The following is a 25,084-nucleotide window of genomic DNA, read 5'->3' on the forward strand; positions in this document are numbered from 1 at the left end:
AGCAAAATGAGAATCTGAACTGTCGAGAAAAAGTATTTTGTTCCTTTACTGGGATCTGAATCCACCACCTCTCATTGTTTTCTAACCACAAATACATGTTAAACATCTGCTTAGTTTAGCTGTAGCAGGATGTGCCCATATATGAACTGGAAATAACCTAACGGAACATTCTGTGTAGGTTGGGAATCTATCCCCGTGTGCTGCATGCACTATCGTTGTTGACTGCACACAAGATGATGTTGATTATCGAATTCTTTTTCGCCACTTGCTACGAGGTACATGTTTTAACTTTTCAAGCAATCATTTAAAGTTTTGTGTGACAGACTTGAAATCGACACCAGGTGTCATAGTTGACAAGACATGCAGAGGAGATAAAAATCAAAATTGCTTTTCTCCTCTGGTTTTATGTACACGACACAACGAAAATCTTTGCAGACAACCATGAATACAATGGATGCTAATAACTATGGACATATCCGTGGGAAGAATTTCTTAACACAAAAGAGCTTCATTACACCAGATGTGTACTGTTACATTCTGAGGATTCACATTAGCCTTTGATTTTACGTTTTTTGTCAGGACCAAACATTTTTGTTTTTTGAAGGTAAAGCCAAATAGTTCAAATGTCCATCCAACCATCCTGTTTTAAGTTTTCCTTTATTTTCTTAAACTAAGCAATGCAAATACTGTGACCATTCCTTTGAAATGGCACTATCTATTTCCTTTCCAACATTTGAGAGCTGTAGATTCTACTTTGTCTCTAATGGTCTTGCAGTCGATGGGATGTTTGACACTTAATTACTTCTTTCTTTCTTCCTCAACATTTCCTATTGAATTAAAGTGCCGCATGATGGCTAATTGGTCACATTTCATGACATTTGGCAGTAATCGATTGAGCCATACTGGTAAACCACCACATCAAAACAAACCAACTGCAAATGAAAAAATTATTTCCCGACGTAATTTCTTTGACACACTTACCACATACACGCACAAAACAATAGAACAGAACAAACACATTTCCAGAATACAAAAGGACTCACAAGCTGAAAACTTACAAACACACACTGACAACACCACACAGAAAAGAACCAGATGGTACACCATGACCTACACACATAAGCAGAGCCAAAATAAAAAAAAATACCACACACACACAAATGCGTACACAAACAGGTCACAGATACTTCAATAATTACACTCGAAAGTTTCGCAATAACATTCGATCTTTGGTAAAAACATTTGACAGTCGGCAACAGAAACCAAAACATTGCATTGAAACAATCTTTCAGTTCATAGTGCTGTGGAGTGTGGGAAAAAACTGCAAATTGGCATTCATAAGAAGAACACCAAAAATGCAATGGGAGTGTAATATGTAAGAAATTGTCCACACAACCTGTAAGTACAGTTCAAAACATTACTACTTAATAGGAAATACCAACCACCAGAACTGTTTATAACCTATAGGCACAGTGACAAAAATGTAAATTAAATAGCTAACATATGTACATATTCCAGGCCACTGATAACGCCTTGCAGAAAATAAACTCGAAACGCGTATGGCACTAAAATTCTGTTTTATTCAGTTGCTGTCAGATGGTCCATAAGTAAAAATTATCAATATACTGTGATGCACAAAATACTTCATGCAGCATTTTCGAAGGTTTAAACAACAATCCTTATGACCTTCAAGTGTACAATATTCAATAAGTCACTCCAAGAATATTTTATAGCTACAAATAAAAAATTATGATTGATAAATATACTTATTCCAACCTGCATGAGAACACGTCAGACAAAAGTCTATGATATTATGCATGAATCTACTTGTTTCAGTTAAATTATGGGTGGTCCTTTTAGGCTACATGCATCAATGTAGTATGCTACATGAGGAAAAATGATGGACTTTCTTACGCACTTGCACGGTACATTTTTAGGCCCCCTTTTTCCACATGGAAAATGGATGGAGGGATTATCTGTGCTACATAAGCTACATTTACTGAAGACAAGCCTCATCTTTGCCAAGATTGACGGTGTTAATAATAACATAAGAAATTATAATAATGAATGATCTCTTCAAAATACTATTATAGTGGATAAACATGGCTGCTTAGTAGCTTAATACCACTTCAAAGTAAAAAATAAATTCCTTCTGAAATTATAATAAAGGGAAGCCACTTCAAGAATAACAATGGAAGCATTCTCAAACAACAGTCACTGCCTATGGTTGACTACCTTATATATCAAATGCATCTCTTCTTTTAGTAAAACTATAAGCCTCTATCACAATAATAAAGAACTAGAAATTAATTAACGTTCCTTGACACAATGTCACGCTACTGCAGTTATAAATGTGACAATGATCCCTGGAGAACATTCTGGAACTTTGACTAATACTTGTCGCTGAGTTTATTTTGTACGATCTAGTGTTGGTGTAACCTAAACTCTTACAAGATCACAGCAGCTCAGGTGGGAAAAAACACTTCCTGCAGAAATTTCTGTAGCCTACAATAATGCCAGTAGTGCAGCTGACAATTATGTGACATTATTTCAGTGATTACAAAAACAACTCTAAAGTACACATTAGGTAGCTGAGGCAACTAGTGGCCATTGATATGGATTAACAAGGAAAAGAATGTTTTGTAAAGGCTGTAATGAACCTCCAGGGAAATGGAACGCTCATCCAGTGAGGAGCATACTTCGTTAACGGCAAAACAGTGGCACTGCATTGAAAGTAGTTTGGTGGTCTGTTAAAATTGCTCTAGCTTCATTTGCTTAAGCTCTGTGTTCGAGTCACTGATCAGCCAAACACTTAACAAGTATTAACAGACCCTCTTTGCCTCCGGTGACTTCTGTTGAACAACGTAAGGTTCCACTTTCCTTCCTAATCTACAATAAAGCCGACGCTCCTTCACTACCTGCTGGAGGAGAGTCGGTGTATGTTGGGCCATGACAGAGGCAGACGTCCGGCTAGTGGAAGCTCACCATTAACCTTTCTTGCACCAGAAATTTTATTTCATCCCTGGAACAATTGTCATGAAAAGTCATGGCACACTTATTTGAACTTGCAATGTTGAAAATGTTGGTGCTGAAATGGGAATCTAACCCAGATATCTCTTTCTGCCATCTTTAACACTTTTCGGACAATACAGTTCCATCATTTTGTTGAGTCCCCAACATTCCACAGTTTTCCAGGTTTCAATGAAAAGGGAAGGTCTGGTTTTAAATACTGATTGGGTACAAAAATTTTCGCTGTGTGATTTCAAGTTGTAGCATAAGCACTGCAAATAATATGTGGAAAGCAATTATGATTTTTTAGCATTTGTGCATGCAACGTCAACAATAACAATTGGTGCCAATTTTGACCTTGAAACAGGCAGAGAACTTTTTATCCTATCATTTCAGATTTATAAATTCCACTCCTAGTGGCTGGTGGAAAAGTATTTGACAGGTGTGTAGCCAGTGGTGATAACACATACAGGGTTAAGAGTCCCAGTCAGCACAGAACTTTTCCTCGCATAATTTCTAGTTCAGACATGAGCATATCTCACTGGTGGTGAAATAAACTGACATTGTGTATCTATATGTGGCTAGAAAACAACATGATATATGCTGGGTTCAAAATGCAGCAGGGGAATACTTTGTTGTATAATCATTTCAGTTTCATCATCCCTCTAGCGGTGAAAAATTTTGATACATAAAATTATAACAGTTTATTGTGCTTCATTCACAATCCCTGCCCAAAACAAAACTTTATGCCCCATCATATCAAGTTTGAAAAAGTGCATATGATGTTATATGCGGTTAAAATGATAATTAAGATCTGTAGCGACCGGATTGGAGTCCTGGATCCCAGTCCATTACAAAAGCATGTAGTTTGAAGCTGAATCTTGCTTTTTGAAATGTCATTTATTGTAATTAACTTGAGTTTACAAGCACTGAGGACTGCCATCTCTGGTAAAGGGCTTTCTGATATTTACATTACTGTGGTATTGGTTTTCATATGGACTGTAATAGACAAAGCACAAGATAGTTATGTGGCTGCGTACAAACCAGGTGGAATGCAGTTCAGGAAATTTGGCTGCTTCCAAGCATGGTAACACACACATATAAATTTGACAGGCACGACACTCGTCTGATTGTGAAACATTTCGATTGTAATTAATGTGATACTTTGATCATCAGACATCGTTCAAAGCCTGTTTTAAAACTGGTCTTTGAAAGGTACAGGTAACTAAATGGTTGACAGCGTGTTTCAAATTGAGCTGGAGAAGGAATTCAGTACAGCGGGTAGTAAGGCACGGTGAAACCCGTGATTTGACAACAGAAAGAGGCTGTGGTTGTGCAACAGCTATGTGTCATAACAGTATTACCACATTCATCTAAATTTCATTCATTAAATACGGTTGACAGGAATTTAAGTATTTTTCAAGTGAGCATCCTCACCTTGTAAGCACACATGAAACCATGGGGTAGTATCCTCCACATACAGTAGGTATGAATGGTAAATTCCGTGAGAATTTGATGTCTATCTAGAAGGGCTGGCATGGATACAAGGGGGGAGTAGGATGAACATGGGATAGTGAGACATCCTCCCCAAAAAATGGGAAAACACTGTATCACTTCACTGTGTGATGTGGACACTGTATGAAGTAAAAAATAACTCTGCTTACACGTGGTTTTATACATCTTATTTTAATTATTGTTAAAATCATAGGCACCTGTGGTGTATAAAATTTGAGTGTGACACTAAGTATAATTTTGAGAGGTTGGTGGGGGGGGGGGGGGGGCGTCGAGTGGAATCAGTGAAAGACAGAGGCAGTTCCAGAACCAAACATTGTGTATCTGTCTGTAACTGACACCCAATAGTGTGGGAAGTATGAGGCAATGAACTAGGTGAGGATCACGACAAGAATCTATTATACATCATGAAGAGAATTTTTAAAATGTACACAAAGATTACTGCTAGTAAAAAGATTCCCGTTAACAAAAATTTTTTCAAACATAAGAGCTTGAGTCATTTCCCACAGCGTGCATAACGAGTTTGGAATAATATAATGTTTTAAATTTTTTTCAAGAATGTAAACAATTGTAATATGTTTGTTGTTTAAACAAGGAATTTTGATGTTAATCTTTATTGAATAAAAGAGAAAGACACTGAATGATTTACAACACTGGCTCTATGTTCATTATAATTGGTTCAGGGAATGCACAGTGTCATCTCAAACACAAGATTTCTGATATGTCAAATAGCACATAAAATACTACATCATCATCATCATCTAAGACTGATTATGCCTTTCAGTGTTCAGTCTGGAGCTTGGCCCCCCATATACAGTTCCTCCATGATCCCCTATTCAGTGCTAACATTGGTGCCTCTTCTGATGTTAAACCTATTACTTCAAAATCATTCTTAACCGAATCTAGGTACCTTCTCCTAAGTCTGCCCCAACTCCTCCTACCCTCTACTGCTGAATCCATGAGTCTCTTGGATAACCTTGCTTCTCCCACCATCTAAGCCTGTTCGCCCTGACTGCTACATCTATAGACTTCATTCCCAGTTTTTCTTTGATTTCCTCATTGTGGACACCCTCCTGCCATTGTTCCCATCTACTAGTACCTGCAATCATCCTAGCTACTTTCATATCCGTAACCTCAACCTTGTTGATAAGGTAAATTGAATCCACCCAGCTTTCGCTCCCATACAACAAAGTTGGTCAAAAGATTGAACGGTGCACAGATAACTTAGTCTTGGTACTGACTTCCTTCTTGCAGAAGAGAGTAGATCGTAGCTGAGCGCTCACTGCATTAGCTTTGCTACACCTCACTTCCAGTTCTTTCAGTATGTTGCCATCCTGTGAGAATATGCATCCTAAGTACTTGAAATCGTCCACCTGTTCTAACTTTGTTCCTCCTATTTGGCACTCAATCCGTTTATATTTCTTTCCCACTGACATTACTTTCGTTTTGGAGATGCTAATCTTCATACCATAGTCTTTACATTTCTGATCTAGCTCTGAAATATTACATTGCAAACTTTCAATCGAATCTGCCATCACAACTAAGTCATCCGCATATGCAAGACTGCTTATTTTGTGTTCACATATCTTAATCTCACCCAGCCAGTCTATTGTTTTCAACATATGATCCATAAACAATATGAACAACAGTGGAGACAGGTTGCAGCCTTGTCTTACCCCTGAAACTACTCTGAACCATGAACTCAACTTACCGTCAACTCTAACTGCTGCCTGACTATCCATGTAAAGAACTTTAATTGCTTGCAAAAGTTTGCCTCCTATTCCATAATCTTGTAGAACAGACAATAACTTCCTCCTAGGAACCCGGTCATATGCCTTTTCTAGATCTATAAAGCATAGATACAATTCCCTGTTCCACTCATAACATTTCTCCATTATTTGCTGTAAGCTAAAGATCTGGTCCTGACAACCTCTAAGAGGCCTAAACCCACACTGATTTTCATCCAATTGGTCCTCAACTAATACTCGCACTTTCCTTTCAACAATACCTGAGAAGATTTTACCCACAACGCTGATTAAAGAGATACCTCTGTAGTTGTTACAATCTTTTGTGTTACCATGTTTAAAGATTGGTGTGATTACTGCTTTTGTCCAGTCTGATGGAACCTATCCCGACTCCCAGGACATTTCAATTATCCTGTGTAGCCATTTAAGACCTGACATTCCACTGTATTTGATGATTTCCGACTTAATTTCATCCACCCCAGCCGCTTTATTGCACTGCAATCTATTGACCATTTTCTCCACTTCCTCAAATGTGATCCTATTTCCATCATCATTCCTATCCCATTCTACCTCGAAATCTGAAACATTACTGATCGCATTTTCACCTACATTGAGCAACTCTTCAAAATATTCCCTCCATCTGCCCAAGGCATCCACAGGATTCACCAGCAGTTTTCCTGACCTGTCCAAAATACTTGTCATTTCCTTCTTACCTCCCTTTTGAAGATTGCTAATTACACTCCAGAATGGTTTTCCAGCAGCTTGACCCATAGTCTCCAACCTGTTTCCAAAGTCTTCCCAAGATTTCTTCTTGGATGCTGCAATTATCTCTTTGGCTTTGTTTCTTTCTTCAACATAACATTCTCTGTCTACCAGGGTTGTAGTATGTAGCCATTTTTGATACGCCTTCTTTTTGCTTTTACAGGCTGCCTTGACTGTATCATTCCACCAACCTGTTTGCTTCATCCTACTTTTACACACTACTGTTCCAAGACATTCTTCAGCCACTTCTAGTACTGTGTCCCTGTACCTCGTCCATTCCTTTTCCAATGACTGTAATTGACTACATTCAACTAACTGGTACCTTTCTGAGATCACTGTTATGTACTTGTGCCTGATTTCCTTATCCTGAAGTATCTCCACTCTTATCCTCCTACATATGGACCTGACCTCCTGCACTTTTGGCCTCACAATCCCAACTTCACTGCAGATTAAATAATGATTAGTGTCATCAAAGAATCCCCTGAATACACGTGTGTCCCTCACAGCCTTCCTGAATTCCTGATCTGTTATTATATAGTCAATGACAGATCTGGTTCCCCTGCCTTCCCAAGTATACCGGTGAATGATCTTATGTTTAAAAAAGGAGTTTGTGATTACTAAGCCCATACTGGCACAGAGTTGTTTCCCGTTCCTGTTGGCCTCCATATCCTCTCCAAATTTACCCATAACCTTTTCATACCCTTCTGTTCGATTTCAATCCTGGCGTTAGAATCACCCATGAGCAGAACACTGAAATACTACATAAGTATTAAAATCTAAATGAAAAATAAATGATCATTCATCAGTGTTAGTGGCTATTAGACTTGTATGAACATATGTAACTGTAAGATGGTGCAGAAAAATGGTAACTCTGGTCGCACAGCCACTTAAAGCGTCACAGACTATCAGAGGTGGAACAGCAACAACAATGGATGGGATAGATAATGTCCTAAGGTGTGCCACAGGAGAATGGAGGCCTGTAGTGTTCACTGGGTGGCTATAGTAAAGCCACAGATCCACTGAAACACACACACACAGGGGTGGACACCTGTTCGTCGAATACACAGTAAGGCACGGTATTCTGTGTGTCACAAAAGGGAACGTATCCAAGCACTGCGTGAGCTTTATGTAATACTGAGTACAGAGGCGAACAAAATGAGGTGGGAAGACTCAATTTTATGGGACCAGCTGGAACTGCTGGTAGGTCTGGCCTGTGATCCCGCGAGGTGGTCTCAGGCTGCAAGAGGTGTGAGCAGTCAGCCACTGGGGCACCGATGATTACTTCACCTGGTTTTCTGAACATCTTCCATACAAGCCCTCACAGCAGAGCATTCTTTTATATTATGTGCCTTTAGAGCAATTAACATCTTCCATGTACTGTCTGGATTTGGAGAAAACTAAGAATTATCTTGGAATAGTTACTGGCATATGGCTTGCACGTGGAAAGAAAGTGACAGACAACTACATAAGAGCCAAAGCTGTAATACTAAGGTGTGAATAGTGATTGCTCTGATAGTCTCCTTTACTACATGAAGAAAATTCCACAGGTCAACATCAGCAATATAAAATTGTAGATAAGTTGCCGCCCTCCTCTAATCATTCTGCAGTACACTACCTTTCTCGAGGTGTCGGCTGTAAGTGACTTACTCGGTCATCATCTTTATGCAGTGTGGCACTATTCAAAGGTGTCTCATTGTCATCAGCCACAGAGGCAATGGACAACTTTAGAGACTACTTTATGGGAACAGGCCTACAGCAACCAGTACAGGCTGCCGGTTGCAAACTACACCCATCACTGCACCTGAGCCTGTGCTGGGCAATACAGCTTTGTGTCCACAGCAGTCTGCCTCATGCTCTATTCACACAGTGAGTGTACCCTCTGTCATGACAGTTGATGCTAAAACCTAAACAACCACTTTCTGTATACATGTAGTTTAATATAATGCCTACAAACTGGCTCTTTGATGATTTTTGTTAGCTAACATACCTGGTAATGAACACTGTTCAGTTTAGGGGTTCACTGAAACTGCTACACGAGGGTAATGATAGCATTGTGAGCTATCGTGAAATGACTGTCTATGATTGTGTATTTTACAGCAGACACACATCTATGAAAATTCAGTGGGAAAAATTATACAGTTGGAAATACACACACCTAGACCCGAGAGACACGAATCAGTGGGTTGTCTCACACTTACCTGGTTTGTGGTGGTGGATTGTACAGCAACCGGCTCACTTCGCTCAAGTCTTCCGGCTGCTTCCGCATCGCATCTGCCCACCCCTGAGTGGCCATCACCTCGTGGGTACGTGCCTTAATAAATTCGATGGCGGCTCGCCTGAGGTCACTGCAGGAGTGGCGGACTGCGAGGGTGGCTGCGGCCGCCGCGGTCTCCACGGTCAGCTGAGCGGCCACCTGCCGCTCGCACTCCGCCTTCAGCCCCGACGCCCCGTACTTATCCGCTGCGGCCAGTAGCTGGGGGGCCGTGCCGGGCAGCTGGGTGGCCCGCTGGGTGTACAGGTAGGAGACCAGCTGCCTCAGCACCGGGCCCCCGATGTCGGCAATCCTCACCACGCCAGTGCAGGCCTCGAGGGTGTCGTGGGCGAACATGGCCGCGAACACAGGGCTCCTGTCCGCGAGGACGGCCCTGTGCACCACCAGCCGAGTGTCACCTGCCTCGAGTATCACCATGGCGTCGTCCCCGGCGTCCAGGAGGGCACCCAGGTCCACAGCCACCGTCTCTGTGATGTCCTTAACTGCTTCCATTATGGACGATTCTGAAACACGGCAACACGGAGCAGCCGTTTCAGCATACAGGTGACTGACGATACTTCTACGAGTGACAGCCACACCTGTCTCCAGCGACAGTTGATAAATAAAGGGTGGGTCACCTAACATTACCGCTGGATATATTTCGTAAACCACATTAAGTACTGACGAATCGATTCCACAGACCGAACGTGAGGAGAGGGGCTAGTGTAATTGGTTACTACAAACCATAAAAAAAATGCACGGAAGTATGATTTTTAACATAAACCTACATTTTTTTAGATGGAACCCCGTTAGTTTTGTTAGCACATTTGAACATACAAACAAATACTTAATCAGTGCCGTTTGTTGCATTCTAAAATGTTAATTACATCCGGAGATATTGTAACCTAAACTTGACGCTTTAGTACCACTCCTATGCTGTTCGATCGTGTGTATCTGAGAGCACTGAATTACGTAGGGATCCAAAGGGAATGGTGATGGACCTTACGTACAGAAGAGACTGGAACAGCACATTACGTCCACATGCTAACACCTTTTTATTGGTCTTTTTCACTGACGCACATGTATATTACCACGAGGGATGACGTACACGTACACACGTGGTCTCCGTTTTCAATTGCGAAGTGGAATAGGGGTGTCCCGACATGTCAGGCCAATAGATGTTCAATGTGGTGGCCATCATTTGCTGCACACAATTGCAATCTCTGGCGTAATGAATGTCGTACACGCCGCAGTACATCTGGTGTAATGTCGCCGCAGGCTGCCACAATACGTTGTTTCGTATCCTCTAGGGTTGTAGGCACATCACGGTACACATTCTCCTTTAACGTACCGTACAGAAAGAAGTCCAGAGATGTACGATCAGGAGAACGGGCTGGCCTATTTATGCGTCCTCCACGTCCTATGAAACGCCCGTCGGACATCCTGTCAAGGGTCAGCCTAGTGTTAATTGCGGTATGTGCAGGTGCACCATCATGCTGATACCACACACGTCGACGCGTTTCCAGTGGGACATTTTCGAGGAACGTTGGCAGATCATTCTGTAGAAAACCGATGTATGTTGCAGCTGTTTGGGCCAGTGCAATGAAGTGAGGACAATGTTTCAAGCGTCAACTTTAGGTTACAATATCTCCGGATGTAATTAACATTTTAGAATGCAATAAACGGCACTGATTACGTATTTGTTTATATGTTCAGATGTGCTAACAAAACTAACGTGGTTCCATTTAAAGAAACGTAGGTTTGTGTTAAAAAACATACTTCCGTGCATTTTTGTATGGTTTGTATTAAACAATTACACTAGCCCCTCTCCTCACGTTCGGTCTGTGGAATCGGTTCGTCAGTATTTGATGTGGTTTACGAAATATATCCAGCGGTAACGTTAGGTGACTCACCCTGTATAGTCCATCCTTAGTCGGTTCCAGCAGTATCACACCCTTTCTGTCCGACTGATGCCATTGGTGAATAACAGCAAATCTTTAATAATACCATTTTCAAGCTTTACCTTTTCTTTCAGCATATTTCATTTGGAGAACAAGCTCCAGATGCGGCAAGGACATTATTTCCATCATTTTTTCTACAGTGCAATGTTATTTGGTGTGGAAATGGTTTGAAATAGACGTCTACCAAAATACTAAATAGGCTGTACAGAACTATAGTATTACTCTATTCAACGAGATGTTCTCTTTACTTCTCCTGTTATTCAAGGAAACAACACTGTTTTATGACCTGAATCTGTATTATTCGTCATTTAACAAGCAGTCATGCATGAACCCTTGCAGGAGTTGCTTCACGCAGGGGATGAAGCCTGTGTGTCGGGGGACTGACTCATGCGTTCACAGTGAAAGATCGTGAAGTGCGTTCAGCCGAGTACGTAGCTCAAATTTTCATCCACCAGAGTACAGTAGCGGACAGACACATTCAAGAAGCAGTCAAGAGAATGTTTTTGTGAATTGTAATGTTTATTTCTTGAAGGATTTTTCTTTTATGTTTGTACAGTTTTGTGTATGTTTTTAGTAGTGTGGATGCTGCGTGAATGTGGTCTAAAGTAAATATGTAGATCATTGTTATAGCGACAAATGCCGTACGAAGTAACGTGAGAAATTCTTAATACACTGTGAATGAAGACGACGGGGAATTTTGTATTATAGTGTGTCAAGTAAGTTTATGGTAAAGGGAAGCTAATTTCAGTGCAAATGAAAACAGTTAATAATGGAAAGTATAAATAAAGTATCAGAATGTTAAATATTTTGGAAAAAAGTACAGTTCGAGTGTGTTGTTTATTGATTTGTTAGTCATGAAAAAAGCGCGCTAACACAGGAGAATAATATTTTTGTATTGGCCTTAATGTAGACTGAGCAATCAGAACAGAGTATTCTTCACGCATCTCTTCTCTTGCAAACGGAGAATGCTTACACCAATCTAAGAAGTCAGAGCCCAACCTTTCAATGGTACGGTCGTGTGTAGTATGAGCTCCGAAGGAAGTAGTTGTTTGCCAGTTTCATGTCTACATGTGCTACATGTCTCAAAAGTGCTTTACAGTGAAGGTAAATTAATTCATTCATAGCGGTATCAACGAGCAGCAATACGGCAGGGCAGCGCTGCCAACTTACACGACAAGCGGGGACCCTGAAACTGGGACGGCGGCAGACGGAGGACGTCTGACACTCAGTTTCTGCACGCCGAGGCTGCAGCATTCGATGAAAGATAAGTTTGTTAGAACTGTTTGTGTGTGTGTGTGTGTGTGTGTGTGTGTGTGTGTGTGTGTGTGTGTGGGCTCCCGAGCAACTAGCACACTTGAACAGAGAGGAGGAGTAGATGTTAAAGTAAAAGAGGAGGTTTTTGAGGATGTTTCTTTGTTATTTACGGACGGTGAAGTAGACTTTGCTTCAAGTACGTCAGTTGATGTAACTAGTGGAGACAATGAAGATCCTGAAAGTCACATTAAGCCGGCCAGAGTGGCCGAGCGGTTCCAGGCACTACAGTCTGGATCCGCACGACCGCTACAGTCGCAGGTTCGAATTCTGCCTCGGGCATCAATGTGTGTGATTTCCTTAGGTTAGTTAGGTTTAAGTAGTTCTAAGTTCTAGGGGACTGATGACCACAGCAGTTAAGTCCCATAGTGCTCAGAGCAATTTGAAAAAAAGTCGCATTACGCATGAAATCGGTAACAATCAATTGCATGATGACAATATTGGTAGTGTTAGTGAATCAAATGTGGATACCAAATTCGGAATAGTACCGAAGGAAAATGATAAACAGGGAACAGTAAAGCAGAAAATAGAACAAAGAAGATATGTTTGCAGCATTAATGGATTCTATGAAAGATGGACATACTAATTGGGCTGAAACAACTGATCAGAACATCAATGGAAAACTTGAAAAGCAGACTGCGGTTTTAAAAGATATGTGGGAAAATGATCTGAAGTCATTAGAAAGTAAAGTAGACGGCAAAATTTCTTAAGTTGAGAATAACTGCCAACAATCCACTAGAACTGTAGAAAGTGAATTAACAGATGCCTTGAAAAAAGTTGCTATTGGAAACAAAGAAAGGGCAGATGTGATAAAAGAAAGAGTGCAGAAACTAGGTCAAAATAACGGCGGTAGAGTGAGTGTGTGTTAAGATCACAAACTGTTAGGCAGTAAAATCAGTTCTAAATATGCCAAATGTATGACTGAAGTAAAAAGTGTGTCCGACTGAATGGGTGTGACAGAAGAAAATGTTCTTCAGCTAACTAACCAGGTATAAGAGGTTGAAAACAAGTCTGGTGAGCACAGCAGTAGATTATGCCAAGTTAAAACTAACCTCAGATATGGAACTAACAGTAGTGGGTGTAGTTTTGTAGCAGCATCATCTGAAATATCATATGTCGCTAACAGGCAGTTTTCACGTTTTGATTCAACAGAAAATGTACATCCAAAAGAATTTTGGAATGACTTCGAAGGAGTTCTACCTAGTTTGTGGTCAGACAAAAAATAGGGTTCATTACCTCTCAATTCTAGGAAGAGGCTAGAATTTGGGGGGTTATCGCTACTAAACAGTACGATACTCTAGATAAATTTAAAGAGGCGTTTTTTAAAGAATATTGGGGCAAGCAAAAACAAATGGAGTTGCTAAATAGCTTCTGGGCTAGAGAAACGTTTAATCCCAGGAAGGAAAGCTTAAGAAAGTTTGCGTTAAAGTGGACGACAAACTTTTCATATTTAACCCGAGACAGAAGAAATTGTTATGGGCCTGGAAGGTAAATTGCCCATGAACCGGCAAAACAAAATTATTGCAGCTCCTAGGGATGACGTTTATATAAATTCATTGCTATTTGGAGAGAGTTGACAAGTTGTTCCATGAGGAGGAGCATGCAAATCGTAACATCAGACCACCAAATAATGCAGAACCGCGGCAGAATGCAAACGTTAACATAACTGGTGTGTACCCCGGAAACAGCAGGAGGTGGCGCTACCCAACAAATGATAGGCGAAATAATGGGGAGCAGGTGCACAATTATCGGCCGTATTCTCCGGTGCAAGAGGATGACGATGCGCCAAGGTGACAGCAAATGGTGGTAAACTTAAGAAATGGTACAGAATCCGTTAAACTAAATGCCGTCTGTGAAAGGGCTAGCGTTTACAAGATGGGAAGTAGTAATTTGAACCTGCTAGCAAAACCCTTTGTACGTGTTAGAACTAAACAGGCTGGGACTGTGAGTGAGGAGCAGAAGAAGGTAGTAACAACAGACGAAACGAGCTATATACACACATCTGTACATTTAACAGAGGTCTAGGAGATTTTTTGGACAGGCATAAAATAAGCACTGTCTTGCAGACGAAACGGGTGATGAATTAGCGGAGAACGTCCTTAGCAACCAAGTTGGTCTAGTCATGTTCTGGGGAAGGAATAAGTACAGAAGCTGTAGAATTACAGGATATTGGTGATGTCAGTATAGAAGAAATACTATTGTCTATAAATGACATTTGTGAGGCTATAAGGGAGAGGCAGGAAAATGGTGACCAAAATGGCGGTCAGCCAACTAATCGTGAAAGAGAGAGAGAGAGAGAGAGATTGGGGGGGTGGGGTGGGGAAGGAGAACACGGAGAATGGCGAAACGCCGGAAAAAATTTTTGAGCTGTCATTAGTGAACAGAATAAATAGTATGGGGGAGAAAAGTGATGTGGGTAATTCTGCAAAAATCTGTGTAATTTCTGGAAACAGGGAAGATTTCGATAGAAGAGAGCTTGTGAACGATTTTTTGGAGCAGGGTTCTGACACCAGCAATGAAGGGAAGGTGTTGAGTCAGCCAGTAATCAGTCTGCAAGTGTGTAACGAAGAAGTGCAGTGTTAGGCAGATAGTGGCAATGATTTACGTGCTGTGGGTAAAAGTTTGTTAGGATCGTTGCCAAATAGAAATGAAGTTGTAATAATCCGAGTAACGGGGCTGCAGATAATTGTAGCTACAGGAAAAGTTAAAAACCTGTTAAACAGGAAGTTCTGTTGCGATTAAAAATGCCAATTGGCGTAGATTTCTTTAACCAGTATAAAGGGAGATTAAGTTTTAATCAAAATGTATTTTTTGAAAGTAATAGAAAATAACTGAACATTTAAACTAGTTGCCCATCCAGCGGAAATAGTAATTTTATTTCCTCAAAAATGTGAAGGCACGTTTTCACAAACTCACTTTGGACTAAAAAAGGGAAAAAAAACAAATGTGCAGGACTGGTGGTGTTTACGCTGACCCCCCCCCCCCCCCCCACACACACACTTAGCGTTAAATAAATGTTGCTTTCGTTCTGTACAAATTTACTCCTTGTTTTCCACATGGCTAATTTGCGTAACAGAAAAAAATGATACGCGTAGAAAATTCTTTCTCCATCTACATCCATACTCCGCAAGCCACCTGACGGTGTGTGGCGGAGGGTACCTTGAGTACCTCTATCGCTTCTCCCTTCTATTCCAGTCTCGTATTGTTCGTGGAAAGAAGGATTGTCGGTATGCTGCTGTGTGGGCTCTAATCTCTCTGATTTTATCCTCACAGTCTCTTCGCGAGATATACGTAGGATGGAGCAATATACTGCTGGACTCTTCGGTGAAGTTATATTCTCGAAACTTTAACAAAAGCCCGTACCGAGCTACTGAGCGTCTCTCCTGCAGAGTCTTCCACTGGAGTTTATCATCTCCGTAACGCTTTCGTGATTACTAAATGATCCTGTAATGAAGCGCGCTGCTCTCTGTTGGATCTTCTCTATCTCTTCTATCAACCCTATCTGGTACGGATCCCACACCGCTGAGCAGTGTTCAAGCAGTGGGCTAACAAGCGTACTGTAACCTACTTCCTTTGTTTTCGCATTGCATTTCCTTAGGATTCTTCCAATGAATCTCAGTCTGGCATTTGCTTTACCAACGATCAACTTTATGTGATCATTCCATTTTAAATCACTCCTAATGCGTATTCCCAGATAATTTATGGAATTAACTGCTTCCAGTTGCTGACCTGCTATTTTGTAGCTAAATGATAAGGGATCTATCTTTCTATGTATTCGCAGCACATTACACTTGTCTATATTGAGATTCAATTGCCATTCCCTGCAGCATGCGTCAATTCGCTGCAGATCCTCCTGCATTTCAGTACAATTTTCCATTGTTACAACCTCTCGATACACCACAGCATCATCTGCAAAAAGCCTCAGTGAACTTCCCAGGTCATTTATGTATATTGTGAACAGCAACGGTCCCATGCATGGCTGTTTTCACTTAGCCGCTGGAGCTTGGAAAGGCGGGTGACCTTGAACGAGCTTTGCCTGGCTGCCACCAGGGCACGAGGGATCGCGCTCTAGTTCTAACAGAGCCGCCATTGCATTTATCAGCGCGCTTACTTCCTGCCGCGCCCATCTTATCAGTAGTTACGTCACTGCATATGAGGCAGCTGCACGTTATTCGACTCGAGGCAGCCGCACAGTACAGACAGCCATGCCGTACCGCAGGAGAAGATATGCACGAAGATCAAGACTGCCTGTTTACCAGAGTGTGGATACATTTAATCTTACACCAAAGAATACAGCACAACAGCAACTACTGGAAGGGCCTGTTGTCTCTGTAGGGTGCAAGATCAATTTTTCTTGTACTACTACAGAAGTAGTTGCTGGTAATTCTTGGTTTACTGTAGCAATAATTAGAGGAGGTGATTCTGCGCTTGAAGGACTGGAGAGTGTCAGATCACTCGTTCTTCAACATCAGTTTATAACTTTGTACTCCAGCTCGTGTGACTTCCTTCACAGAGCCAAAGTCATGCTATTTGAGGTGTTTGTTTATGTTCGACGCTGCCTTTTTTTCTACACTTGTACAATTAAAGCTTCAATCTAGGATTGTGGTTACGCCAAGACAAGCTGCATATGTATCTGAAATGCTGGAAGGTTTGCAAGGGAGTCAACTGACGGACTGTGAGTACTTTCATCATTTTGGTCTTACGTTTCTACTGTCCTGTAGTGTGAGTCATTCTACAGTCCAGACCTATTGTGAGAATGTGTGTAAGGTTTCCGACCAACAGATACAATAAAATGTTTATGAACCCCAAAAAAGGCACGCCATAAGATTATGTAAACGCAAACAACAACGTAACACACGAATCAGCTGAATTTTTTCAACGAACCCCGCGGCAGAATAGAAGGACTCACCCATGAGAAACTCTTCAGTTTCGATTGGAAAGCGCTTGGATTACTGCTAAGATGTTTGAGTTCTTGTAGTAGCTTATTTAAAATAGGCGCAGCAGTACACTGCACTAGAGGCAAGGGAGTGCGATCCTGTAAAATTACTGATTCTTCCTACAGGAAACATTACGAGCTTTCCACAAATAACTTACTGTAACAGAAAACGAGTACTTCTGAACATTTTCATTTATGACATCGGTAGCACCTATCATCACAGTGGGTAACGCAAAGTTGTTCAATGCGGTAACAGTTTCGCAAACCGTCGACTTTTACACGCATGTTCGGCACAAACTGTTCTGGTTTTCTGACGACCGACTTTCTCTCTCGTGGTATTAATCGTGTTTCGACGTCTGAGCTGCTGGCTCGGTTCCCGCCTGATTGGTTCGTAACTGCAGTCCAGAAACGACTGCCGCTTCGATCGCGTGGTCTGTACGGCCGGCAGAAACCTTTTTGTTCTAACTTAATCAGATTTTTACGTTTTGCACAAACTGCAACACCGTTACAGGTTTTCACGCTAATTAAGGCCGTGTAAGCATGGTCTCTTCCGAATGTAGTTTTGACCAAAATGCGATTCCGGTAGCCGGTAGCTGGAGTCCAGAGTTTTTCTTTATCGCGCCTTCTGCGTTGCTCTGCAGATATTTCCGTAGCAAGATCCATACCGTGACAAATATTTCTTTATACTTAACCCAGAGGTGAAACAGCAGCTTTCATAAATGCAGCTTTGAAACTTTTTAATGCAACGAAATATTTTCTTAAAAATTTTCATCCCCTATTCCACTCCCTTAGGGGTTGAATTTACAGAAACACTTAAACACGTATTTTTTTATTTTCTGACTGAGAAAGCAAACACTAGTTTTTGTAGTTCTAGCTCCAAAATTACCTTAATAGAGACATTTCTCAAAAATCCTTCATCCCAATTTCACCCCCTTAGGGTCGAAATTTCGCGCAATCTTCTTACACGCACCTCCTGGAGATTTCCAGTTTCGGTTTGGGTTGGGCGATGATGGGTCAGACAGGCAGGACATTCCCTTTTATGCAGAGAGATTATTAATTAATAATCATACAGTGATTTTTGCTCACGAATTGACCTGGTGACCGTTCTCGAGTTATTTTCCGTCTAAGCTTATGGCTGATGCCGTTTATTTATTCCATACTTTTATCTTTCGTTACTGTGTAAAACCAGTCGCACAGTAACAATTCGTTTACAAGTGTATCTGGATTTTTTCGTATTTTCATTATTCCTCGGAACATACGCGTTCCCAAAGTAACTGGGAAAATTAGGCGCACGCCTCATGTAAACATCCTAATTAAACGGAAGTCCAGCTCCGTTGTAACTTGCGTAGTTACAGTTTAGCGCAAGCCGCACCTCGACACATGTTGAGTCATTCTGCGTATATTTCGGGTAACCTAACACAGCTATACAGCCGCTGTGAAGAACCGTAACCGAACTATGTGTGGCATCTGGAGCAGAGAACAACTTTTTCAAGCATTTCTCAAGAGAACTTTCAGGGATTAACGATCTCTAAAATGTCGCTGCACTGCTGTTACGGTTTTCCGGTAGTGTCAGACGGTGTGCATCGCGTCAGCCCAGAGGGAGCGGCAGGGCAGCCGGCTGTGCCGGGAGCGGAGCGTGTGCGTAGCGCCGGTCAGCTGGCTCGCCAAAAGGAGTCAGGCATCACGTACCGCTCACGGATCGGATCGGATTTATTTCAGCCACAGACGACACGAAAAGAAGTTTCATCGACATGGACTTTTAGTAACTTCCAATTTGGGGAGAAAATTCGACGTTGGCTACATAGATTTTATTTCTCATTTTATTATTTGTTATTATGCAGGAAAGCTCCCGAACCAGATACGCATGTTGAGTGCGACATTAGACAAGCAATGGCAGCAGAATAGGCGTTCTGTTCCTACTTGTCTACGTTACTTGATGCACTGTTTTTTTTTTTTTACATCTTCACCCCCCCTCCCCCCCTCACACACACACACACACACACACACACACACACACACACACACACACACACACACAAAATGCGACATTGTGGTCGATCTCGTATCTGGTACACGTAGTCAATATTTAGAAATTCTGCCGTCCGTTACCGCTTTAACACAACACAGCACGTGACACAGCGTGTCCTACAGAGACTCGCATTCACGATTCGTGCAGCAGTTTCCGCAGTCCAGGGTCAAGTGGTTAGCGTCCCAAGTTCGATTCCCGGCTTAGTCGGTATTTTCCCTCTCTACAGGGCTCGGTGTTTGTCCAGCCACCATCATTGCCGGTCGGTTTTAGCGCTGCGCAACCCGACAAATTCGAGTGAAACAGGAGGTCTTTCTCCTACCGGCCGAGCAACCCCAAACGGGATCATCTCCCGGTCAATTCACTTCATTTTTAGGGTTCCAGGCTAGGCGCAAATTGAGACGCGTATAGCGCGTGTGGCGCGACGCAGCGCAGCGCGCGTTTTTGTAACATCACAGTTTCAAGTGGAGCCGCGCAAACTGCGACGCGACGCGACTGGGACGCGACGCGCGCCTGCGCCAGGTCGCGCGGCGTTGTGGTTGCGGCACAGTTTCTGGCGACGCGCGTCACGCGAGCACCGTGGGAGGGGGTGAGGGGGGGGGGGGGGGGGGGAGGAGGAAGGCAGTCCTGCCGTGTGCTCACTCCGGCATGGCGCGTATGGGCAGTGGAAGTATTGGCCGTCCGAAAAATACAGCCTTATGGTATACCGAATTTTATTAACACTGAGTAGTGTTTCGTCTTTCGCCGTTCAAGAGCTCCATCTATTTACGTTACTGCATAATAGTTTTCAGTTGCAAAGATCTCTACAGTTCTTTTGGTTTGTTTCTTCTTTTGTCAAGAACAATGGACAGTTCAGTGACTGGTGAGCCCTTAGCCACTGGCATTATTATCTTCTGCCTCCGCCATGTTTTCAGGTCGTAAGAAGGGATAGACGATTCATCCTGAGGGTAGTGAATAAGGAACTAAGGAATAATAATAAAATCAACTGATTTAGAAACGAGGCAGCAAATTAAAATAATGGTAGCTACTTGCTGCCTGTAATGCTGACGTATCTCTACGATCTGCTGCAAGAAGTCGAAGAGGCGTTATTTCCACAGGTATGACCTCTTTCTGCTTCTGATAAAACGTCGAAGATGTGAAGTACGTAGCTTTTACTGTCGTTACTTGGATATAGGTGTAATAAGAGACATTATAGTATGTACCTGTGGACATTACATTTCCACTGCAAGCTAGAAACACCCGAAAAGCAGTCAGAAATAACAATGTTTCAATTGGCTCGCCAAGATGACAAAAAGCATTTCAATTGTTGCATGCACATTATTCCGCATTAATAAACTAATTATACAAATGGAAAAAAATGGTCGGTATTATTACGAAAGTAGGAATATCCTAAAAGAGTGTGGTGCTTAGATATATTTAATTTGTTGAAATGTACTGCTGACAAAGGGAGATCTACTTTCATGACAACGTTCTTCGAACTGCAGCTCACAAGGCAGACATGGCCAGCGTCTGTATTCCTGTCGCCCGTATTATCCTCCGCTGCTGACAAACCACTGACCAGTGTGTTGTGCGACAGATCAATTCTTTCCTTTTCTCAGTAACAACTATTTCATTCGCTATCACACAGTTTGCCCAGCCGTAGGTGAGTAACCAGCATCCGGCAGGTGCGTGTTATTCCGCCTGAAGGAACGGTCGTCATTATTTTAACACTGCTCAGACAAGAGAAGGAATAAAATCCTTTGGTAAGTTTCCACTCCAGTCGCTCAGTGTTAGACACTATGGGTTACGGGCATTCGACCAAAACTCCAACAGAATTGGCAATTAATATTTGTGTGAAACTTCCTGGCAGATTAAAACTGTGTGCCCGACCGAGACTCGAACTCGGGACGTTTGCCTTTCGTGGGCAAGTGCTCTGCGCACACTCCGCTGCAGAGTGAAAATCTTATTCTGGAAACATCCCCCAGGCTGTGGCTAAGCCATGTCTCCGCTATATCCTTTCTTTCGGGAGTGCTAGTTCTGCAAGGTTCGCAGGAGAGCTTCTGTAAAGTTTGGAAGGTAGGAGACGAGATTCTGGCAGAAGTAAAGCTGTGAGTACCGGGCGTGAGTCGTGCTTCGGTAGCTCAGATGGTAGAACACTTGCCCGCGAAAGGCAAAGGTCCCGAGTTCGAGTCTCGGTCGGGCACACAGTTGTAATCTGCCAGGAAGTTTCAAAAATTCAACATATTTGCTAAATTTCAAACGCAACAACACATGGTGTAACCAAACGCAAAATCATAGCGACCCGTATTTTTCATTGCAGACTTTTCGAAGTTTGCGTAGCGTCTTACGATAATGTGTATACCGCAATAAGTATGACAATTAGCGAGATGATGGGCACTTGGCCACGAAGCTGCCATATAACGCTACAAGCAAGTAAAAAATGAAATATTTTTACTGAGTAGTTTCTGTAAAATCGTTTGAGAAAGATTACAGTGTGCGCGCGCTTCGTTTCTGTCAGCGGAGAGCGCCGTCAGCCGGCGCGTGCAAAACACGTGCACGCGTCTCGACATGCGTTGGACACGCGCGCCACGCGTGATTCGTGCGCGTCGCGCTGTAGCGTCGTGTCGCGCCCAGGCCTAAAGACGGCCCTTCCTCAGCAACGGGTGGGCTGGCACCAGCGGGGCTCTGGTGGGAGTCTCGTGAACTCAGTGGCGGCAGGAACGCTCTGCGGAAGCGTGGAGCAGGAAAGAGGACGCTGACCGCCAATCGACGAACCACATTCACCACAAAACCGTACAATTTGTGTTGTCAAAGTACGCCAGCATGTAAACAATTATATTATTTATACGACCTGAAGGAAACTGTTGTTCCACCCGTATACCGTAAATTTTAAGTGGTCCCAGTGTTTCCTGTTATGAATGTACCGGTATACTCTCATCTGCATAATTGTTAATTCGTTACATCGCCCCTTACGCGTAGCAATCAAATCTAAACATGAAGTACTAAAAACTAATATTGCGATGCATAATGTAGCAGGAATGAGTTACCACCTGCACTTTATAGTGTGTGGTGGAGGGTATTTCGTGCACCGAGGCCATTCTACTCTGCGCCTCGCTGGCTTCCCGCCCACCGCCGCCGACCATCACCAGCGTGGCTGCGTGACGTCACCTCCCGCCGCTACCGACCCTGAACTGGCGACACGCACTTATCTGCACCCACCGCGCGGACGCCCGCTTCCTGCCGACAAACCGCAGTGCCACAGTGCAAGCGTGTCTCCTCGACGGTTTCAGGCCTGCAGCGAAATGAGCGAGACGAGAAAATTCGAGGAACTGCAGCCTACACACGGGCTTAGCGCCGATGACGCCAGCCACGTACCACTCGCGAGCGGCACAGCCAAGGCAGATGGGAGCAGTCAGTGGTACCCTCTGTCACACACTGCCACGCGGCCTGCCGGCACGTACATACAGACTTACGTGTTAGACTTGCAAGTTTGCTGAAAGTCCTTCAGCGGCATGAGGTACAGTGCAGAGGTCTCACAAGTCACAACCAGTGTAAACCCCACCCCACGCCCATTCTGTCGAGGCTACAACCCGCACTTATACTACACGTGTAATCGATTACTTTACAAATGCGCCACTGTCTCGAATATTTGACGTTATGCATGGAAGCGAGAGAAACTTTTGAGAAGGTTTGAGATAATGTTCAAACTTTGTTGCAAGTTGCCATGTGCTGTCATTCCCAGACGATGGATGATCGTATCGTGGGTTATTTGGGATCCACGAGATGCGATGCCAATCTCCGTATCTGTCTCGTTCAGCGTAATACTTGTCTCGCTGTAAGAGGGCTTTAAACACAAGTTTGGACCTCTTAGCGAGCAGTTTACGACATAACTTTTAAATTCGCCGGATAACAGAGTGAAATACTGAGAATAAAATTTTTGTTGCCTCCAGAAGTCGTTTGAGGCGCCTTATTTAACGAAATGGGTTCATCTACGTAACTATTTGTAAGAGGCTTGTACAGACGACGTGGGCCATTTGTAGTTTGATGTAGGCTTGTCGACAGAAACGAATTTTATTTAGCCAAGACGGAGTCCGAAGTATGCTACTTACTTCACCAGAATACTTTCAGTCACAGTTTCACTTCTAAACATGGAATAAAATTTCCAGAGTGAAATTTTCGCTCTTCAGCGGAGTGTGCACTGATATTGAACTTCTTGGAAGATTAAAACTGGGTGCCCGACCGAGGCTCGAACTCCCGACCTTTGCCTTTCGCGAGAAAGTGCTCTACCACCTTTTTTTTTTTTGCATTTTGTTCGCTGTTGATCGTTGTGTACGTCACTACGTCACATGACATTCGGTCAGGTTCGTTTGTTGATCCTTGGACTCAGTTTTTTTATTGCAGAGGCTAAACACCTCTCTGACCGAACACGCTGAGCTACCGTGCCGGCTTATCTGAGCTACCGAAGCACAACTCAAAACACCTCCTCATAGCTCTACTTCCGCAGCAACTTGCCCGCGAAAGGCAAATGACCCGAGTTCTGGAGTCTCGGACCGGCACACAGTTTTAATCTGCCAGGAAGTTGCGTGCAATAAAATTTGTTTCGCGAGAGGCCGTGTCTGAGGGAACAAGTAATTTTCTTTCATTTCTATTCTGTCACTTAGTAGCAAGCTGAGTTTATTGTACCTAAATGAGTTGTGAAATGCATGTTGCTGCCTTTTCAGATCACTAAAACCAAAAAATTTGTTTTGAGATTAAACTGAGTACATACTGTCAATTCTAAAAGCTGTCTGTACTTTGCGGCTCTTTATACTGAATTCAACTATTAGTACCGGCAATAGTTACAACATTTTTTGCAAACAAATCTTGCACTCTTCAGACAGCACGGGGAGACTGCGCGTCGTCCCCACCTGCTGCTGCGCCCACACGCACACTCGCCCGCCCTGCCGTGGGAAAGCGACTGAGCGCCGCCTCGCTGTCCCACAACCGGCGGGCCGGGGCAGCGGCTCTCAGGTCACGTGACCCCCTCCGCCGCCAGCAACGAAAGCCGCAAGCCACGACCTTGGCGCTTCGTGCAGCGTTTCATTGCTTTTTCCGAGAAGCGAGCACACGCAACGCTTACTGCGACAGAACGCTGCCTAACGAATAAACAACTCCGTCGCTCGCTTCTCCCTACGTCATCGCCTGTATTTTCCGTAGTTATTTTGATTTCAGTCTTAACCGAGAAGCTCATAGGTCACAAGTACATAACGTAATTAATTCGCATGATCTGGCCATTCATCTTATAGCGTTTCAGTTGACTGCCTGCTGCCCTGGTGTCCATGCAAGAGCTTAAAATTTTCTGTCTGCTCCTATGTACTGCGCCAAGTACGACGGTCGAAATATTTATTTTGCAGCAGCAGTTTTTCCAGTAAGCGGTAGTAATTTTTAACAGTTCGTAATAAGAGGGTGTCATGTGTGCTGTGACTGGCTGAGGCAGAACACACTGAGCTGTCGCCGTATTCGGTTTTATACTATCGGCGCTTTGGTGCCACATTTGCTCACTTTGTATTGAAACTTATGTCTAAAGCAAAAAAGTCCACCGAACACTCGATG

General features: G+C 43.0%; 1 protein-coding gene across 1 annotated transcript in view; it reads right to left on the reverse strand.

Annotated features, from left to right (window-relative positions):
• Positions 1 to 25,084, reverse strand: part of LOC126442777 (uncharacterized) — an 82,977-nt gene that overhangs the window by 32,956 nt on the left and 24,937 nt on the right. Inside the window, exon 2 of the mRNA XM_050090806.1 lies at positions 9,227 to 9,803. Within this exon, the coding sequence (XP_049946763.1) occupies positions 9,227 to 9,792 (566 nt within the window). The 5' untranslated portion in view covers positions 9,793 to 9,803. The remainder of the gene's footprint in view (positions 1 to 9,226; positions 9,804 to 25,084) is intronic.

Source organism: Schistocerca serialis, unplaced genomic scaffold, assembly GCF_023864345.2.
Source record: "Schistocerca serialis cubense isolate TAMUIC-IGC-003099 unplaced genomic scaffold, iqSchSeri2.2 HiC_scaffold_1407, whole genome shotgun sequence".
Taxonomy (NCBI): domain Eukaryota; kingdom Metazoa; phylum Arthropoda; class Insecta; order Orthoptera; family Acrididae; genus Schistocerca; species Schistocerca serialis.